The sequence below is a fragment of the Ornithodoros turicata genome, chromosome 1 (assembly GCF_037126465.1).
Source record: "Ornithodoros turicata isolate Travis chromosome 1, ASM3712646v1, whole genome shotgun sequence".
Taxonomy (NCBI): domain Eukaryota; kingdom Metazoa; phylum Arthropoda; class Arachnida; order Ixodida; family Argasidae; genus Ornithodoros; species Ornithodoros turicata.
Genome location: NC_088201.1, coordinates 115,906,897 through 115,921,791, shown reverse-complemented (window position 1 = coordinate 115,921,791; position 14,895 = coordinate 115,906,897). Strand labels below are relative to the sequence as shown.

Sequence of the window (14,895 nt, the reverse complement as noted above, 5' to 3'; positions counted from 1 at the left end):
ACAAAATTATTCACTGACTGTGTGGCAGCTTATATTTGCACGTCAAATATGACTGACCGTTTAGAGCGCACACTCTGTTGTATAGTATAATACGTTATAACAACTTACCACCCTTTATAATTATAGTAGTCAGTTGCGCTATCGTTAGGAGGTGAAACCGGGAAATGGCACCCGTCCAACGCTCCCACAGCCTGAGGGAAGTCGAGGACTGCACTGAACTCTCTGATGTGATCAGCCATTCTTTCTGCGGACGGCATCTTGACCCGGTCAGACTCAAGTTTGGCGATTACAGCTTCGCAAAACTCTATATATAACGTGTTGACTGTCGGACGCCCGATGCCAAACAGGTTCGCAATCGACCTGTCCTCGGCAGATGAGCAGAGCTTGTACAGTCTCACAGCCACTCGCTTCTCGACAGAAATCGCCGAGCGCATTGTCGTGTCTTCACGCTGCAGGAGGGACCTGCACGAATCCACAATGTAGCGGAACGTACTGGGCGAGACGCGGAATGACTGCTTAAAAAACTGTTCACCAAGGTGTGGCAATGTGTCTTCGAACCAACGTTCGTTACGGTCCAACCTCCACCTTTCTCTCTGCACTGTCGGTGCACACGCAGTGGCCGCAGCAACACTTAGGCCGTTAACGAAGAGTAGCTGCCTCTATATGTCGTTCGCTTCATTCTTTGCTGCTTCGACTTCAGATTCGAGGTCCGTCATCGCTACTATCATAAGCGCAATTCCTCGTTTTCCTTCAGCACTCATAAGAACAAAACCACGCGGGAGAACAAGCTTACGAGATCAACGCTCGACAAACAACGAGCACAATGCGGAAGCGGATGCGGCTAATCTCGACTTTTTGGGAACATATTAGCCAGCACAAGCGTAAATCCTCGAGGTTGTTAGCGCCGCCTGTCGGCAAGCCAGCTTTTCAATACGCATCGAGTTGGGCCGTGTAGCAGCGCTGCCCACCGAACGCTCTTCAGAAACTCGATGCGCATCAGCTTCGATCCGCTTTGAAAGTGCCGTGTGACAGGGGTATTATCTACGAAGCATAATCACTTAAAGCTTCACAAACTTCAAGCTGTGCTGGTGCTGCTCGCGTTGTAAATTACCGCATTACTCCAAGACATCGGAGGCGCCGTCATGTTTGTCAACTCCAGCCTCTCCAGGCCCAACGGCGTTTGAAATTATCCCCTGCAACGACTATGGCATTACGTGACTCTCTCTGTTGAGCCTGGAGAAAGAAATACTCCTTCTGACTAGATTTCTCCTCTGGGGACGCGAGAGCCAGACGAAATAGGAGGAGAGAAGATGAAGGCGGAGGGTAGACGGCGAAAAGGGAGCCTCAAGCGCCGACATTGCGCACGCAGTACGGATGGGGTACGCACAGTCTCCAGAGGGTGACGTACGTGCGACCTCTGCAGATGCATACCCATTGGAGCTTCCCAACTAACGCGTCCAGGAGGCGTTCGATGGATGTTCACACTAGGCTGCGGACGCTCGAACCCCTGTCGGCTGTCCGCCGCGGGCGGTTACTGGTTGTGTGGGTCAGAACAAGCTTTGTAGAATTAGCGGGGCAGCATATTTCGGCTGTCTAAAAGTAATCGGGAATATTCCAGTTGGTTTCAGGCGAATATTTCAATATTCGCCTATCCACTTGTCTGCGTCAACATAAGTGTGTCGCCAGTGGCCAATAAAAACACTGCTCAGATAAACCGGTTGCTCCAAGAAGCTGCTATTCATATGCTGTGATAAATAGCCCTTACTGAAACAGCTATTGTTTGTCTTTAGGGTTTCCTTAAACTTATCTAGTAATATCTGTATTAAATGAAGTAGAATAGGTACCCCCTCCCTCAGGCTATGTGGTCCTTACATACAAATGTGCCAGAAGAAGGAGTTTAAAATAATACTAACACTTTCTTATAGTCCGCGCAGGTCTCCTTCGTGCTTGGCACGAAATTTCTCGCTTCGAGATGTTAGGCAAGATTTCTTGAACGAAACACTCGGTGTGGCTGCAGAGTCTCTGTCTCTGAGATCTCGGTGTCAAGCGTACTTTGGAGAGGACAAGTGGAGCTGTCGAGTGAGTCTCATAGCCATGTCTATTATTTCTACATAAGCTATTAGGCATCATTCGATACGGGGAGAACCGTTTGAAGCAACGACCAACGTCATAACAAAAGGCAGATTCAGCACTTTAGCAGAAATCTGGTATATATGGAGAAGACTCGATATTTCGCAAGATGCTATCCTTCTTTGGGAGAAGGACCATAGAATGACATTCCCCAATGTGTAACATTCGTGCTGACTCATATACAAGTGCAATATACTAATAGACTAGACCTCGAAACGGCCCGTCTGGTAATGTAGGCATCCGGGTTCTTCATTATGCTGGGCTTACTAGGGCACTGCAGTCGCAGGCACAGTCCGTATCTTGTACGGACTATGCCTGTTCTTGGACTCTTGGACGGACTCTTGTACGGACTCAGCTATGAATGTTGTAATATGGACCGGCTAAGATACTATTTCTGCGAGAAATGTTGAACTGAAAACGTTCAAGGAACTAGTCGTACAATTAATAATTTATCCACTCACTTATTAAACCAGCAATGACTTTGCAACTGCCGCGCCGTATAGTTGAATAGCCTGCCGGCATTGCGAACATGATCGTTCTAGTATGTCGTTGCCGTCCCAAGCGTTTCTACTGGCGTTCAACCGCTGGCAACAATTGTTGGTCGAATTGCTTTGCATGTGGTATTTTTACGTGCGTCTACACCTACGCCCGTGTATTTTCGTTTTACCAGTCAGGGGCCCTATTCCGATCTATGTCGGTAGCGCGAACGTGTCGTTCGGGAGCGAGAACACGTGGTATGTGACGCAACGTAACGCTATCGAAGAGAATTTGGTATTCCCTGCGCTCCAAACGGCGTCGCCTGTAAGCGACGGTGTCGCTCATGGGAACGACAGCCTCCACCCTGTCGATATGGTGGACGATACTGTCGTTAAGCCGAGCGAGAGCTGTCAAGACGGCTGCAAGTTACTTCGCGTGGCTAAACACAATCACGGTTGGCGCCGGTGTTTAGATCGGGCGACAACGGGCTTGTATCAGATGAAACGTCTTTATTGAAACTACTTTGCCACAGAGACAATTCTCCACCTATCACACATATCAAACAATACACAAAGGTCCGCCTAAAGCTTACATTTCTCCACCTGTTAACTGTCCTGAGAGCTCCTTCTCTGGGAATTTAATATCGCGACTGATTCTGCCCACTGATTCTAATTGTGTGTAGGTCGTCAGCAAAATGTCCGTGACTAAACTGCGGTGCTCTATCACGAACAGCAACACAATTTCATATTATTCGTACGTTGAGCGAGGAGCGTGAGACTTCTCCATCGTCAACGCGTCGTCGTCGTCGTCTGGTTCCAAAATAAGGCATTCCGCGTGATTCTCCTCCTGCTACACTATTGGCTCAGAGGGCGACGTCTCGTTCCCAGACGTCTTAACCTCTACCGACAGTCAACAAACCAAGCGCACTGTCGTTAAAAGCTACATGGGAATGCCAAAAGTGGCAGGTGTCGTTCACGGTGCTCGTTATCGTCTTCTACCGATACTCCTCTATCGACACCGTCGCTGCCGCTCGACAGCGGCTCGGAATAGGGCCCCAGGCTCGACATGCGGAGACGAGCCTGATTGGTAAAACGAAAATACACGGACGTAGATGTAGAAACAAATGAACAACAATGAACAACTCATTGCATCATCTATATAATGGGGTTTCGCAGAAGTAGGTAGTAATAGAGACCATGTCACGCAATTATACAAAGCCCCAACACATCATTACTTTTCTGCCTTGGTAATACTGAGTTTTGCTCACTTTAGGAGCGTTATACATCATGCGGAACGACATGTTGTACACAAGGAGGATGGTATGACGTAACTTGGCCCGCCATAGGGTATTTACCAACTGCCGATGGACAATCTTGCTATGATGACAAGTCGGTAAGTTAAAAAGATGCGCTTGCTACTGAAGTTAAAATTGGTGACTAGGGTGCACTGTAAAAATGGTGGCACTTTCGTGACGCGTTGCAAGCGTCACTTTTTTCCAAAAAAGTGACGCTTTGCTCAAGTGGCACTTTCGGACGCTTTTTGTTAATTTTTGCTTTGCGAAGCATGTTTCACGAGAGCTCTTACAGCAAGTGTCACGAGCAAGGTCACACACTCTAAAAACACAGCGTCACCGCATAGCACCCCGAACGCCCACCATGGTACGGAATGATGCATTTAACACGCTGTTGATTAGATGAAAGTGGGAGGCGCACGCCTTTTTGGGACACTTATGTAGTTATGTAAAGTGTCCCGAAAAGGGTCATCCTCCCGTTTTCAACAAATCAACAGTGATGAAGCATCGATCTGTACAACGGTTTGTCGCCAGCGTGCTATGCGATGAAGTTCTGTGTTTAGAGTGCAGGTAGTCTCGTGGTCACGATGGTGCTGGCGGTGCTGGTGAAATGGTTCGCCGTTGTCGGCGTTATACTGGCTGTGCTGTCTGGGGTTTTTCCTGCGTTTTCCTCAGAAGCTCTCAGACATATGTCGGCACAGTTTCCTTAGAAGTCTGCCCATGACGCACATTCCCCAGAGCGTCAATCGTGTCGTTGCCCTCGTGGTCACGACATTGCCTATTTGCATAAAAATGGATTCGGTTGTCTCAATCCCAATCTCAACAATCTTGCCAGTGCATTGAGAGCGCGCCCACGAGCACACAGGGGAACCAGGGGAACTCCGACTGAGCGTGAGACAGCTACTTAACTTTCATGCAAAAGGCCCCTCAGAATGTGGCTCTACATACTTCGAAGATGTATGAAACACGCAGCTGACACTGAAACCTGATGTATGTCGAAGACACTCTGAGATGCTAGGGGTCACATGAAAAGAAAAATATTTTATTTCAGAATAGACACACTGCGAGGTAATCGGTGGATGAATCCGTAGAACCCCTTCTAAGATGGTGGATTTTTGCTCGAAATGCATCTCGAAATACAGGGAAGTCCCGAAGGGAAGAATGGTAACTGAATAATCAGCAAAAGAGTTTTATTTGTGTTTGCGTTGGCGACTCACATGTTATTCCGAAACCTCCTGCAGGTCCTGAGCATAACTGGTCAGTTTAGATCACGACACATTAAACCTGACTTAACTGAATACAAACGAAATGCAGAACGTAATTGGTAGAAACGGCGCAATGAAGTAAGAAAAAATATAGGCCGCAAAGACTTCATTCTCGGGAGCTACTCAAAAAGCTCGGAATTTTTCTCCGTCGCTGTAACTTGCAATTTCGTATGTCAAAGAATTATGATGCACATATTTGAATATGCACAGCGGTGGGGGACGTTTATGACGCCGAATAATGTGCGTCGCACACGTGGTGTGGCTGCGTGGATATCATTGTCAGCTTGACAACAATTTCACATGCATAAAGTTAAATATTTCCTAATGCTTTCGGGAAACAAGGTGGTTTCCGAAAGTGTGCTCGTGTTCGCCAGCGCGGCAGAGATACAGAGAGAACGCGGCACACTTGGATCAAGTTGATCTTCCAGCTTTCCTCTGTTTCCACGATATCACTGTGTTCGTCGTTCTGAAAAGAAAAGAAACCCCAAAGAACTTACCGATACGTCCGTGCTTCACTGGAGGGTGCCCATCTATGATACACCATGCTGCCGGGCATACAGATGCGAATGGTATGATCTCATATATAACAGACACTCGCACGGATCAGACACACAGGTTCTTCGAGGCGTTCAAGTGATATCAACGTCTGAGTCGTCCGAGTATCCTCGAAAGCGAATTAATAAGCCATTTTTAGCAGATAGAGCCGGACCCGAGAAACCTCGTGCGAGTTCCTCGCTTGAACTGGCCAAGACTTCCCCATTGTTTGTAGTTGAATGATAAAACATAGAGATCCGAAGGGTTCAAACAGCGAAAATGTCAAACTATGTGTCACGGGCAACGGCCGCAGCTGCGACAAGTGTCACAACTCAAGTGTCACACGCCCTCAGATGCTTTAGTAATCAGCTATGACACCTCAACCACTTTGCTGACAACCGTAAGCACGTTTCCGGCGGCTGTATAGGGACGAATAGAGCACTGCACGGGCACGGGCCCCCGACCCGGCCCGCGGGCCGGGCTAGGCTTGTTATTGGCTGTGTGCTCCGGGCCGGGCCGAGCCCGAGCCGACAAAATACGCCAGAACCGCGGGTCGGGCCCGGGCCGTTAAAATACGCCACCACCGCGAACCGGGCCGGGCCCGGGCCGACAAATATGTTCCCGAGAGTCAGGCCCGGCCGGGCCACGCAGCTAATTCCACACATTGGAGATGCATTAGTTCATATCATCATGCACTTGCGTCATTCCTGTGCATATTTTGCAAAGACAAGCAAAGGGTACTGCATTATGCATATGATTCGACCCTCTAGAACATTATCCAAGCCACTTTACATTGCTCCTCACTCCTCACATATTTCACAATCACTTTGGCAAAGCTTGGTGAGAGGGATAGGGACTGGGAGAAGCAGTTTGTCGACAGCATGCTCTATCTCCGCAAAATCTTGACAGTGTAACGATAACGCCCCGTGCGTTCTGGATTTAATTTGGTCTTGTGCGGTTACGGTGTTAAACCGCCATCACTTGTATGTTTGTCTTCTCTCCTTATAAATTTACTTATAAATTTGTTTGATAATCGCCAGAAACGCGTACGTCGCGGCTGGAAATACTAGGCCGGGATCTACTCGCCGGGTCACCGGGCCGGGCCGGGCCGGGCTCTATTTGCTTAGACGCCGGGCCGGGCCGGGCTCTAGTCACTGGGTCACCGGGCCGGGCCGGGCCGCATAAAAATATGAAGGTCCGGGCCCGGGTCGGGCCGGGCCATTTTTCGATGCGCCCGGGCCGGGTCGGGCCCGGAAAAGTCGGCCCGTGCAGTGCTCTAGGGACGAAGTTCGCTCTGTGACACTTTTCAAATTCAAGTTCGGCATCGCCCAAACGTGTCGCACCAATTTGATGTGTCACTAAAGCGTCACCGTTTTTAGAGTGTGTCTACCATCTAACCAGCATCCCTCAATAGTTTTGAAGTTATGAGATTTCCAAACTACTTCACATCTCGTGACGCGTCGTCACTGGTCATGACAGCCTTATTGAAAATAATCGCTGAGGTTACCTCACAGCCTGAAATCTTCACGTACTATAGAGCATCTGGGGTCCATAGGTTGCCTCAGAGCTTGAGCTTCTGGAATTACCTCAGTGTTGGGGGTCTTGATATTACCTAAGAACGTCAAGCCCTGCGCTTACCTCAATGCTTGAGGACTCCACAGAGTGGAACTCAACACACACCATCGAGAGCTTGTCTACCACTTTGTGTTGAAAGATGTGTTATTGCTATTGATGTCATCAGGCTCTAAATACTTTTTCACACACGTTAATTTGTCATTAGTTTCGCAATGGCCCTCCCCATTTTCTTTGTGGTTTCTTTGTCTTGCTCCGCTGTACCCTAGTAGAAGCACTGGATGTATGCAACTAGAATTGAAATTCACTTGGGTATGATAACCATAAAAATAATAGAAAATAATATATCAAATACCGAATATTGATTACGGACATGGACGTGAAAAAAATGAAACTACATAAAGCCAAAATAGTCTGAGTGAGCAATCTCTGCATCTATGCAAGTAATTTGCTCCTTGCGTTGAAAGAACTATAAAGCTTCATTACAGTAAATTGCATTTTTTATCCCTGTAGTAACTAGAGTCATTAAATAAGCTGAGTAACTCTATGCGTGCCAATAATATTTCGCATATACGTTTTGAACGAGAAAATATAACGATAAACACTTATCACACCATTGCATTGAACACTAATTGTCTGGTCACGTCGTGCACGGAAGACGCCTTTCACATCCAACCTCCTCCACAGCTGCGGAACTCTATGCCATCCTTTTCTTTCTACAACACATCGCTGATTTTACACCCCGGGAATAGGCAGTCTTCACAGACTCCAAATCTGCACTTCAAGCAATTGAAAATTCCTGCATACGAGGCCCATCCGCACCCCTAGTCACACACGTGTTAATGGCTTACCACACTATCTACGCCACAGGCCACAGGCCAGTTCTCCAGTGGGTTCCAGCCCATTGTGGTGTCGTGGGGAACGAGCAGGCCGACAGCGCCGCAGAAGCAGCACTCTCGTATCGGAAACGGACCCGTATTGTTCTGCTGAGAGGAGACCGCCGTTCAATTCTGCGACGCCTAGTGACACCCCTGGCTTCCCGCCAACGGACAACCGACATTCTTCCCCCCTCTATGGTGAACAGAGCTGATCCCACGCTCGCTTTCCGCATGCCACGAAACACCTCTCGTCAAGATGCTGCATTAATCCACCGAATGCGCCTCGATGTGGCCTTTACAGCTCAGTGGCGTTACCGCTTGAGACAAGTTGACTCTCCCACCTGCTGCCACTGTGGTGCTCTTGAGGATCTGGAGCATATTCTTCTTCGTTGCCCTCACTACGAACCTTCCCGAACCACACTCTCCGAGTCTCTTCGTCAGCTGGACTCTCGCCCTTTCTCCCTATCGAAATTGCTTGGTCCCTGGCCCAATCCAGCCCAGCAACGCTCTGCGCTCAAAGCTCTTCTGACATTTCTGGACACCATCGGACTTCGATCGTTATTGTGAAGGGGCTCGTTATTTTATTCCCCCCCTTCCATCCAGCAATGGGGTAGAGTATCGCCTGTGGCGATGAAACTCCCCACTCTCCAAGGTCGAAAATAAAGTTGTTGTTTAATTGCCTGGTCAGCTACAGCCTTAGGTATGTTGAAGAATGAAAAGAAACAGACGTAGAAAATAATAAATTTAGTAGCGACAGCGCACCGTTCAATATATGTAAACTATCACTTTATGCCGCGTGTGTAACAGTTCCGCCTCTCGCCTTGAGGGTTTTCCTATGCGCTTTCGTTTATCGCCCACATTGGCGTCCTCCTCAGTACATACCACGAGACATACAATATATCTTAAATGTGTCGCAGGGAATATGAAAACACGATATCACAAAAAATATAAATTCAGTGTCGCATGTGCTTCTAACGTGTCAGTTAACATTCGTAAGGTATTCAACTATTTTGCCTCTGAAACAAGACACACACATACATACGGCCAAATGTATACGCATGAATCTTCATTTACGTGCCGTCCAAAAAGATAAGTTGCACATCGAGAAAAACTTCCCGCGTTTTCTTGCTATCCTTCCGGAAAATAGCCTAGCACTGGTTATCGCGACATTTATCTCTTCTGAAAAATTCTTCAGATCGTCGACAGAACAACAATGCGACTGTCATCAAGTACCCCTCGTGCACAAACGTGATTGGTAGCTTAGTCGGTAACGTGTTGGCTTGCTGAGTTCAAGATCGTGGGTTCGATACCGGCTAAGGACGGTAGCAATGTGGGGGAGGTAAACATTGCCTCCACCACCGTGTGTCCGAGATTTCCGGCGCACGTCAAAAGAACCCAAAGTGGTCGAAAATATCTGAAGTCCTATCCTGCGGCTCGTGTAGCATGTCGCCACGTAAATAGAGTGACTCACTTTCCGTGTAAATCTGCTCCTAATTTGAATTTGACATCTTATTAATAATCAGCAGAGAGGAGAAGGCAAATACACGCAGGCCATACGAAAGCGGTCCTGTTATTGATCTCACCACTGAAGCAGAGGTTATTCAAAGAACCGCGTACAAAAGGGGGAATTGGCTGCACAGCTCGAAGCAGAGTTAACTGGAACGCCGCTTCGACCAGCGGGGCAGCCACCCTGGCGGCGTCTAGCAGAAATAAAAGGCGAGGAGGTTTTGACATTTCCATTCGAGTGGGAGGGGTGTTCGCTGTGGCGTGCCGAAGAGTGCGCGGTCAGGATGACGTTATCAACGCAGCGCTCGTTTTTTTTGGGCGACCGTGTCTGAAGGATTGCGAAGAATCGATGACATCCCGATAGGCGCGCGCCAGGTTAGCACGTGCGAACCAGTCGTCTCTCACCTCTCCTAACCTTCCGAAATTAAAATTAAGGTGAAGTGATCCAGATGAGGGAAATTTTCAGAAAAAGGATTGATGTGGGGCAAAAAAAATCAAAATGCGATTTACGAAAGGTGGGAAAGGTAAATTTGGGGAATGTGGTAGGGACGAACCTCTGCTGACGAAAATTGAAGTGATGACAAAGGTGATGGTGAATTTGCAGAGCTCTGATCATCATTCACTACACCAATAATAGAAAACCTTCACGGTGACTCCCTGCACTGTGTGCCAGCATGCACACAAATATTTGTGTGTACTAATTGGCTGTTCTTCCGAGAAACTCCCGAGAAACGCGAGATTCTACACCATGAAAGCATTATTTTATTATTATTTAAAAACTCATTACAACGGTTTCGCGATTGCCATCGTTAATTATTTCAAGCCACTTCGAATCCTCTGTTCTGAGCACAGTAAATTTTCCGAAAGAGACGCGTGCCCGTGCGCCAACCTGTTTCCAGGCGCGTGTCATGACGTCGATTATCCGCATGATCTCAGACACAATCGCCCAAAACACAAACAGGTGCAGCATTAATAACGCCAGCTTGATTGGGCACTGTTCGGCACACCACAGCGAATACCCCACCCGACTGGAATGGAAATGTCGAAGCGCCCTCTCCCTTTATTTCTGCTAAAGGCTGCCATGGTGGCTCCCCTCTTGCTCCGCCGGTCGAAGCAGCGATCCAGTCAACTCTGCTTCGAGCTGTACATGCCTTCACGAACGAAGGAAAAGAGGGAGAAGGAGGAATGTTTCGCCTGAGCGGAGCTACTGAATGGCTGTAAAGACGGTGACCAGGTGGGGAGTAAGGGGGAATGCAGTTCAAGCGGCCTGCACAAGCTTTCTCTTTCCTCTGCTCCACGAAAAAAGTATGTTGCTCACCGTGCGTTCTTTTTTTTTTTTTTTGTTTAAGTTGTCTCCTGACGTAAAGCCCGAATTATTATTACTGTTTTCACACTTTTTTTCTAACCACCGTGCATGATTCCCGCGTTGTGCTTTTCAAACTAAATCGTATGTTCAGGCTTTTAAAGACTAGGCGCACAACGTTTCATCGTGATATGTAAACTCATAGAAGCAGAAAACGTCCAACGACTCCTGTATTGTTTTTTAACACTTGCAATTTTATCTATCCATTTTAGCCCCTAATGGAAATTCACGCGTGAACTTCTACCGTTTCTCCTACACACCGTTTGTCCTATAAAATTTGTGCTGATTGGATTTTCAGATGATTGGTCATGCAAAAATATGTAGTGTGTTTTTAATACGAATGATGTGATTTCTGTTTTGATATCACTAAAACTCCACGACAAGGGGACTACGACAACGGACACACATGGACAGTGAGTCGTTCCCTAAAGCTGAAACCGCATGGCGCGTATCTCAGCGCGAGAAACGCGCCGTAGTACACTTGGCGCAAAATTTCACACGGAGAACCTGTTTGCAGCGTGAACTTAGCGCGCCAGCAGGATCTTGATATTTCACGCGGATGGCAACGAGGCAATCGCAGCGTGGCATGCGTATCACTTTCCGGTTCCCCAACCCATGGAAACCGCTGTGCTCTGATTTTGCAGCTGTGTCAGCGTGTTGTATGGTTCTCATGGCAGCCTCTCAAAAAGCTCGCCATAATTAAAGCTAACGAGATGTAGACGAAAGCTCTCTTCGCTATTGAGATATTAGAGAGTTTTAGTACATCGTACGCTATCGCCCTTGCGTACGAAAGGCATAGCGTTGAAGGTTCTGCGCGCGCCCATAACAGAAAGAGAGCTTTGCGCAGTGCTCAGAACTGTCAACGCTATCCGTTAAGTACGCTATCGCCTTTGCGTACGATCTACTAAAACTCACTATTAGACGTAGCGAATACAGAAACGTATTCAAAACAGCCATGTGGGAAGAAACTGCAACGACATCTGCTTGCTAAGCGTTCTGCGACAGCGGCGGCGTGTCTGCATCTACCTGAACCATGTGTGGAGAGAGATAGAGAGATAAAAATCATACCGTGTTGCCAGTACATGTGCTTAATGCGCACGCATGCAGTAAGAAGCATATATTTATTTGCTACAGGAAACATATTAGGATGTGGGGAAAACAATTAGGAAGCAAGAACAAGGTTACACGTTGAACTGCGCAATTCAACCTGTAACCTTCTTCTTGCTGTCTAATTGTTGTTTCCCCACATCCAAATATGTTTCCTGCAGCAAATAAATATATGTTTCTTACTGCATGTGTGCGCATAAGGCACATGTACTGGCAACACTGTGTGATTTTTATCTCTCAGCGAGTTCCCCCTTTCACCGCATGTACTTCGGTTTGACAGCGTGTAATCGCCGGTGCGTTCCATAAGCTGGCAGTTTTACGCGATGAAATGCGCCCCATGCAGTTCCAGCTTCATCCTCGGTGTTTCAGTCGTGTGAATTCTAATCACCACCTAGCGTGCCTTGTTAGCAATTCTGTCACTGTAATTTCTGTCTAACGTTTATGTTGACGTACGACTTGTGGGCGTGCGGTGTGCTAGCAGAGATTTAGTTTATAACGGAATGTTTTTGACGTTGGATTTATGTGTTCCTGATAGTTTATGTGGATGGCATCATATAAATTCTATATGACGTTTTGGTGTTTCGGTTTGGTGTAGGGCTAATTATAGGAATCAATTTAATAAACCTACTATACGACTAAATTAAAAGTCACCAAACAAAATTATAATCTAAAAACCTCGCGGACCTGTGCATCGGAAAGGGCCCCCTAAATGTTTGTGTCTGCAGCGCTCGTACAGAAATTCCTTGGGCTGTTACACAAGTGTAGGAGCAATAACTGAGACGTAATCTCATAAGATGACTCGGTTGTTGACGGACCTTCGCATGCAATTTAATATGCATGGGCTCTACCATGTCCGAGTTTACCATTAAACTTGAACGCTTCTGCACTTGCCCCACAGCAATTTCGGATCCTGAACGCTGTGTTAAATTACATTCCTCATTTTCCATGAAGAACCTGTCTTAAATCCTTCGGGATTTCAGGTTTACCTGAGTAGTGCTTTAAGTTCCCAGTCCGCGTATCAAGATCTCTAGTAGTCGGGTGTGAGGTCCTATGTTGACCCTCAAGATGAGCTGAGGTAACCCCAGGGGAGCTACAGCGTGGCCTAAAGTCTTGGAGGCATAACCTTAGAAGAACCACGGCCAGGTCTGGTGTCCTGAGTTAGAACATCAGAATTTATTGAGGCAACCTCAAACGAGCCATAGCCAGGTATGAGGTCCTCAGGCAGAACCTCAGAATTTCTTTAGGTAACCTCAGAAGAGCCACAACTAGGTCTGATCACGCGGTAGAACGTAGCGATCTCTAGAGGCAGCGTAAGGAGAAACACAGACAATTCTGACATATCCTCAGACAATATCAAGAGACTGACGAAACCTGAGGGTTTCTGAGGTAACTGAGAATGCTCGGATGGCCAACACTGGAAAATCAAAGCAAAACAACTCGATTAAGCAAAGCAATAACTCGATGACATTTATTATAGTCTGACCCGCCTCGCCAGTGATGATTACATCGATAAATCGCGTTCCTTTTCGCAACGAATTGATAATACGTGTATGGTTGAGCGATGCTGTTTTCATACCTCTGCTTCTTTATTTTTTCTCGTTAAAGTATTCAACAACGGAATGCCTCTCGTTGTGACATTTTACTTTATTGCTCCAGTGACGCTTTTCCACATAGGGCACCTGATTTTCTTTCACGTTAGTGCGATCTGATGCCTGTCAAATTATGGGCGTTTTGTCCAAGTATTTGTCTTTTCTTTCATCATTATATTTGATGTAGGGTATACTAGATTGTATTTGACGCAGGCTATTTGAAGTAGGGTATCGACAATAAATAAATAAGTAAACATCAAGACATTTTTCCTGTAGGTGTAGCCCACATGTCATAGCATTTTTAACGTTGAAATATTCTAGATTTTCATCTCTCATCTGGCTGTATGCAGAAGTATGTGTGTATTGGCGCACACAGGATCGGCGGGGAGGGGGAGAGCGGGTGTTCGAGCCCTTGGAGGTCTGACGACGCCACTGGGTGCAACTGAGTGAAAATGTATCGTGATCAAACCGAGTTTTCATTTTTTTTTCTTTCGGACTTATCTAACTTGGCTCATTTTAAAGCGATTTATTCTTCGAACACTTACATTTTCACGCGTAACCATGCGGAGTTGTACGCTCCTTAAGCGTAAGTATATTACATGACAGATGTGCTACCTATATGACACGTGGACATATCGCTTACAATGTTACACGAAAAATTCTGCGAAATAGACGAGAAGTAAGACTCCGGAACATTCTCAGGAACTGTCAGCCACGATCCCCACGACATATCAACGACAAATAATCCCAATATCACGAAAAAGAGTGCAAGATAGCGGCAGTTTTTTTCCCAGCACTTGCTGTGTTTCGGACTGATTTCAACTAGCCGTTCGTTTGAGTGAGCTGTACATTTCTCTTAACAGTGCTGTATCAACCAGAGGATTTTGCAACTGAGTCAAAAATTGTCTGTCACCAGACCTCAGCGCTTGAATACCGTAATACCGTAATGAAGTGCCGTAAAGGACAGTGCAGGGGAGGCGTCCCATCCCTTCCTTCCGCAGGGATGCAATACAACCGGCGTTATTTTATCTTTATATTCACAAGCATGCAGGTTGTTACAAGCGCATAGGAACAGTGCGTTCTTGCGGATCCGAGGGAACGCGTTAACGGGACTGTCGCATTCGTTCAGGACGATTCGGGAGCTACAATGCTGTTTCACTCTTAGTTCATCTCCGACAATAAC

At 47.0% G+C, this 14,895-nt stretch overlaps 1 protein-coding gene across 1 annotated transcript in view; it reads left to right on the top strand.

Annotated features, from left to right (window-relative positions):
* The window catches only part of LOC135383925 (uncharacterized), a 104,354-nt gene that overhangs the window by 86,822 nt on the left and 2,637 nt on the right, over nt 1-14,895 (top strand). The window contains exons 9-10 of the mRNA XM_064613208.1: nt 1,926-2,079; nt 3,880-3,999. Coding sequence (XP_064469278.1) covers nt 1,926-2,079; nt 3,880-3,999 — 274 coding nt within the window. The remainder of the gene's footprint in view (nt 1-1,925; nt 2,080-3,879; nt 4,000-14,895) is intronic.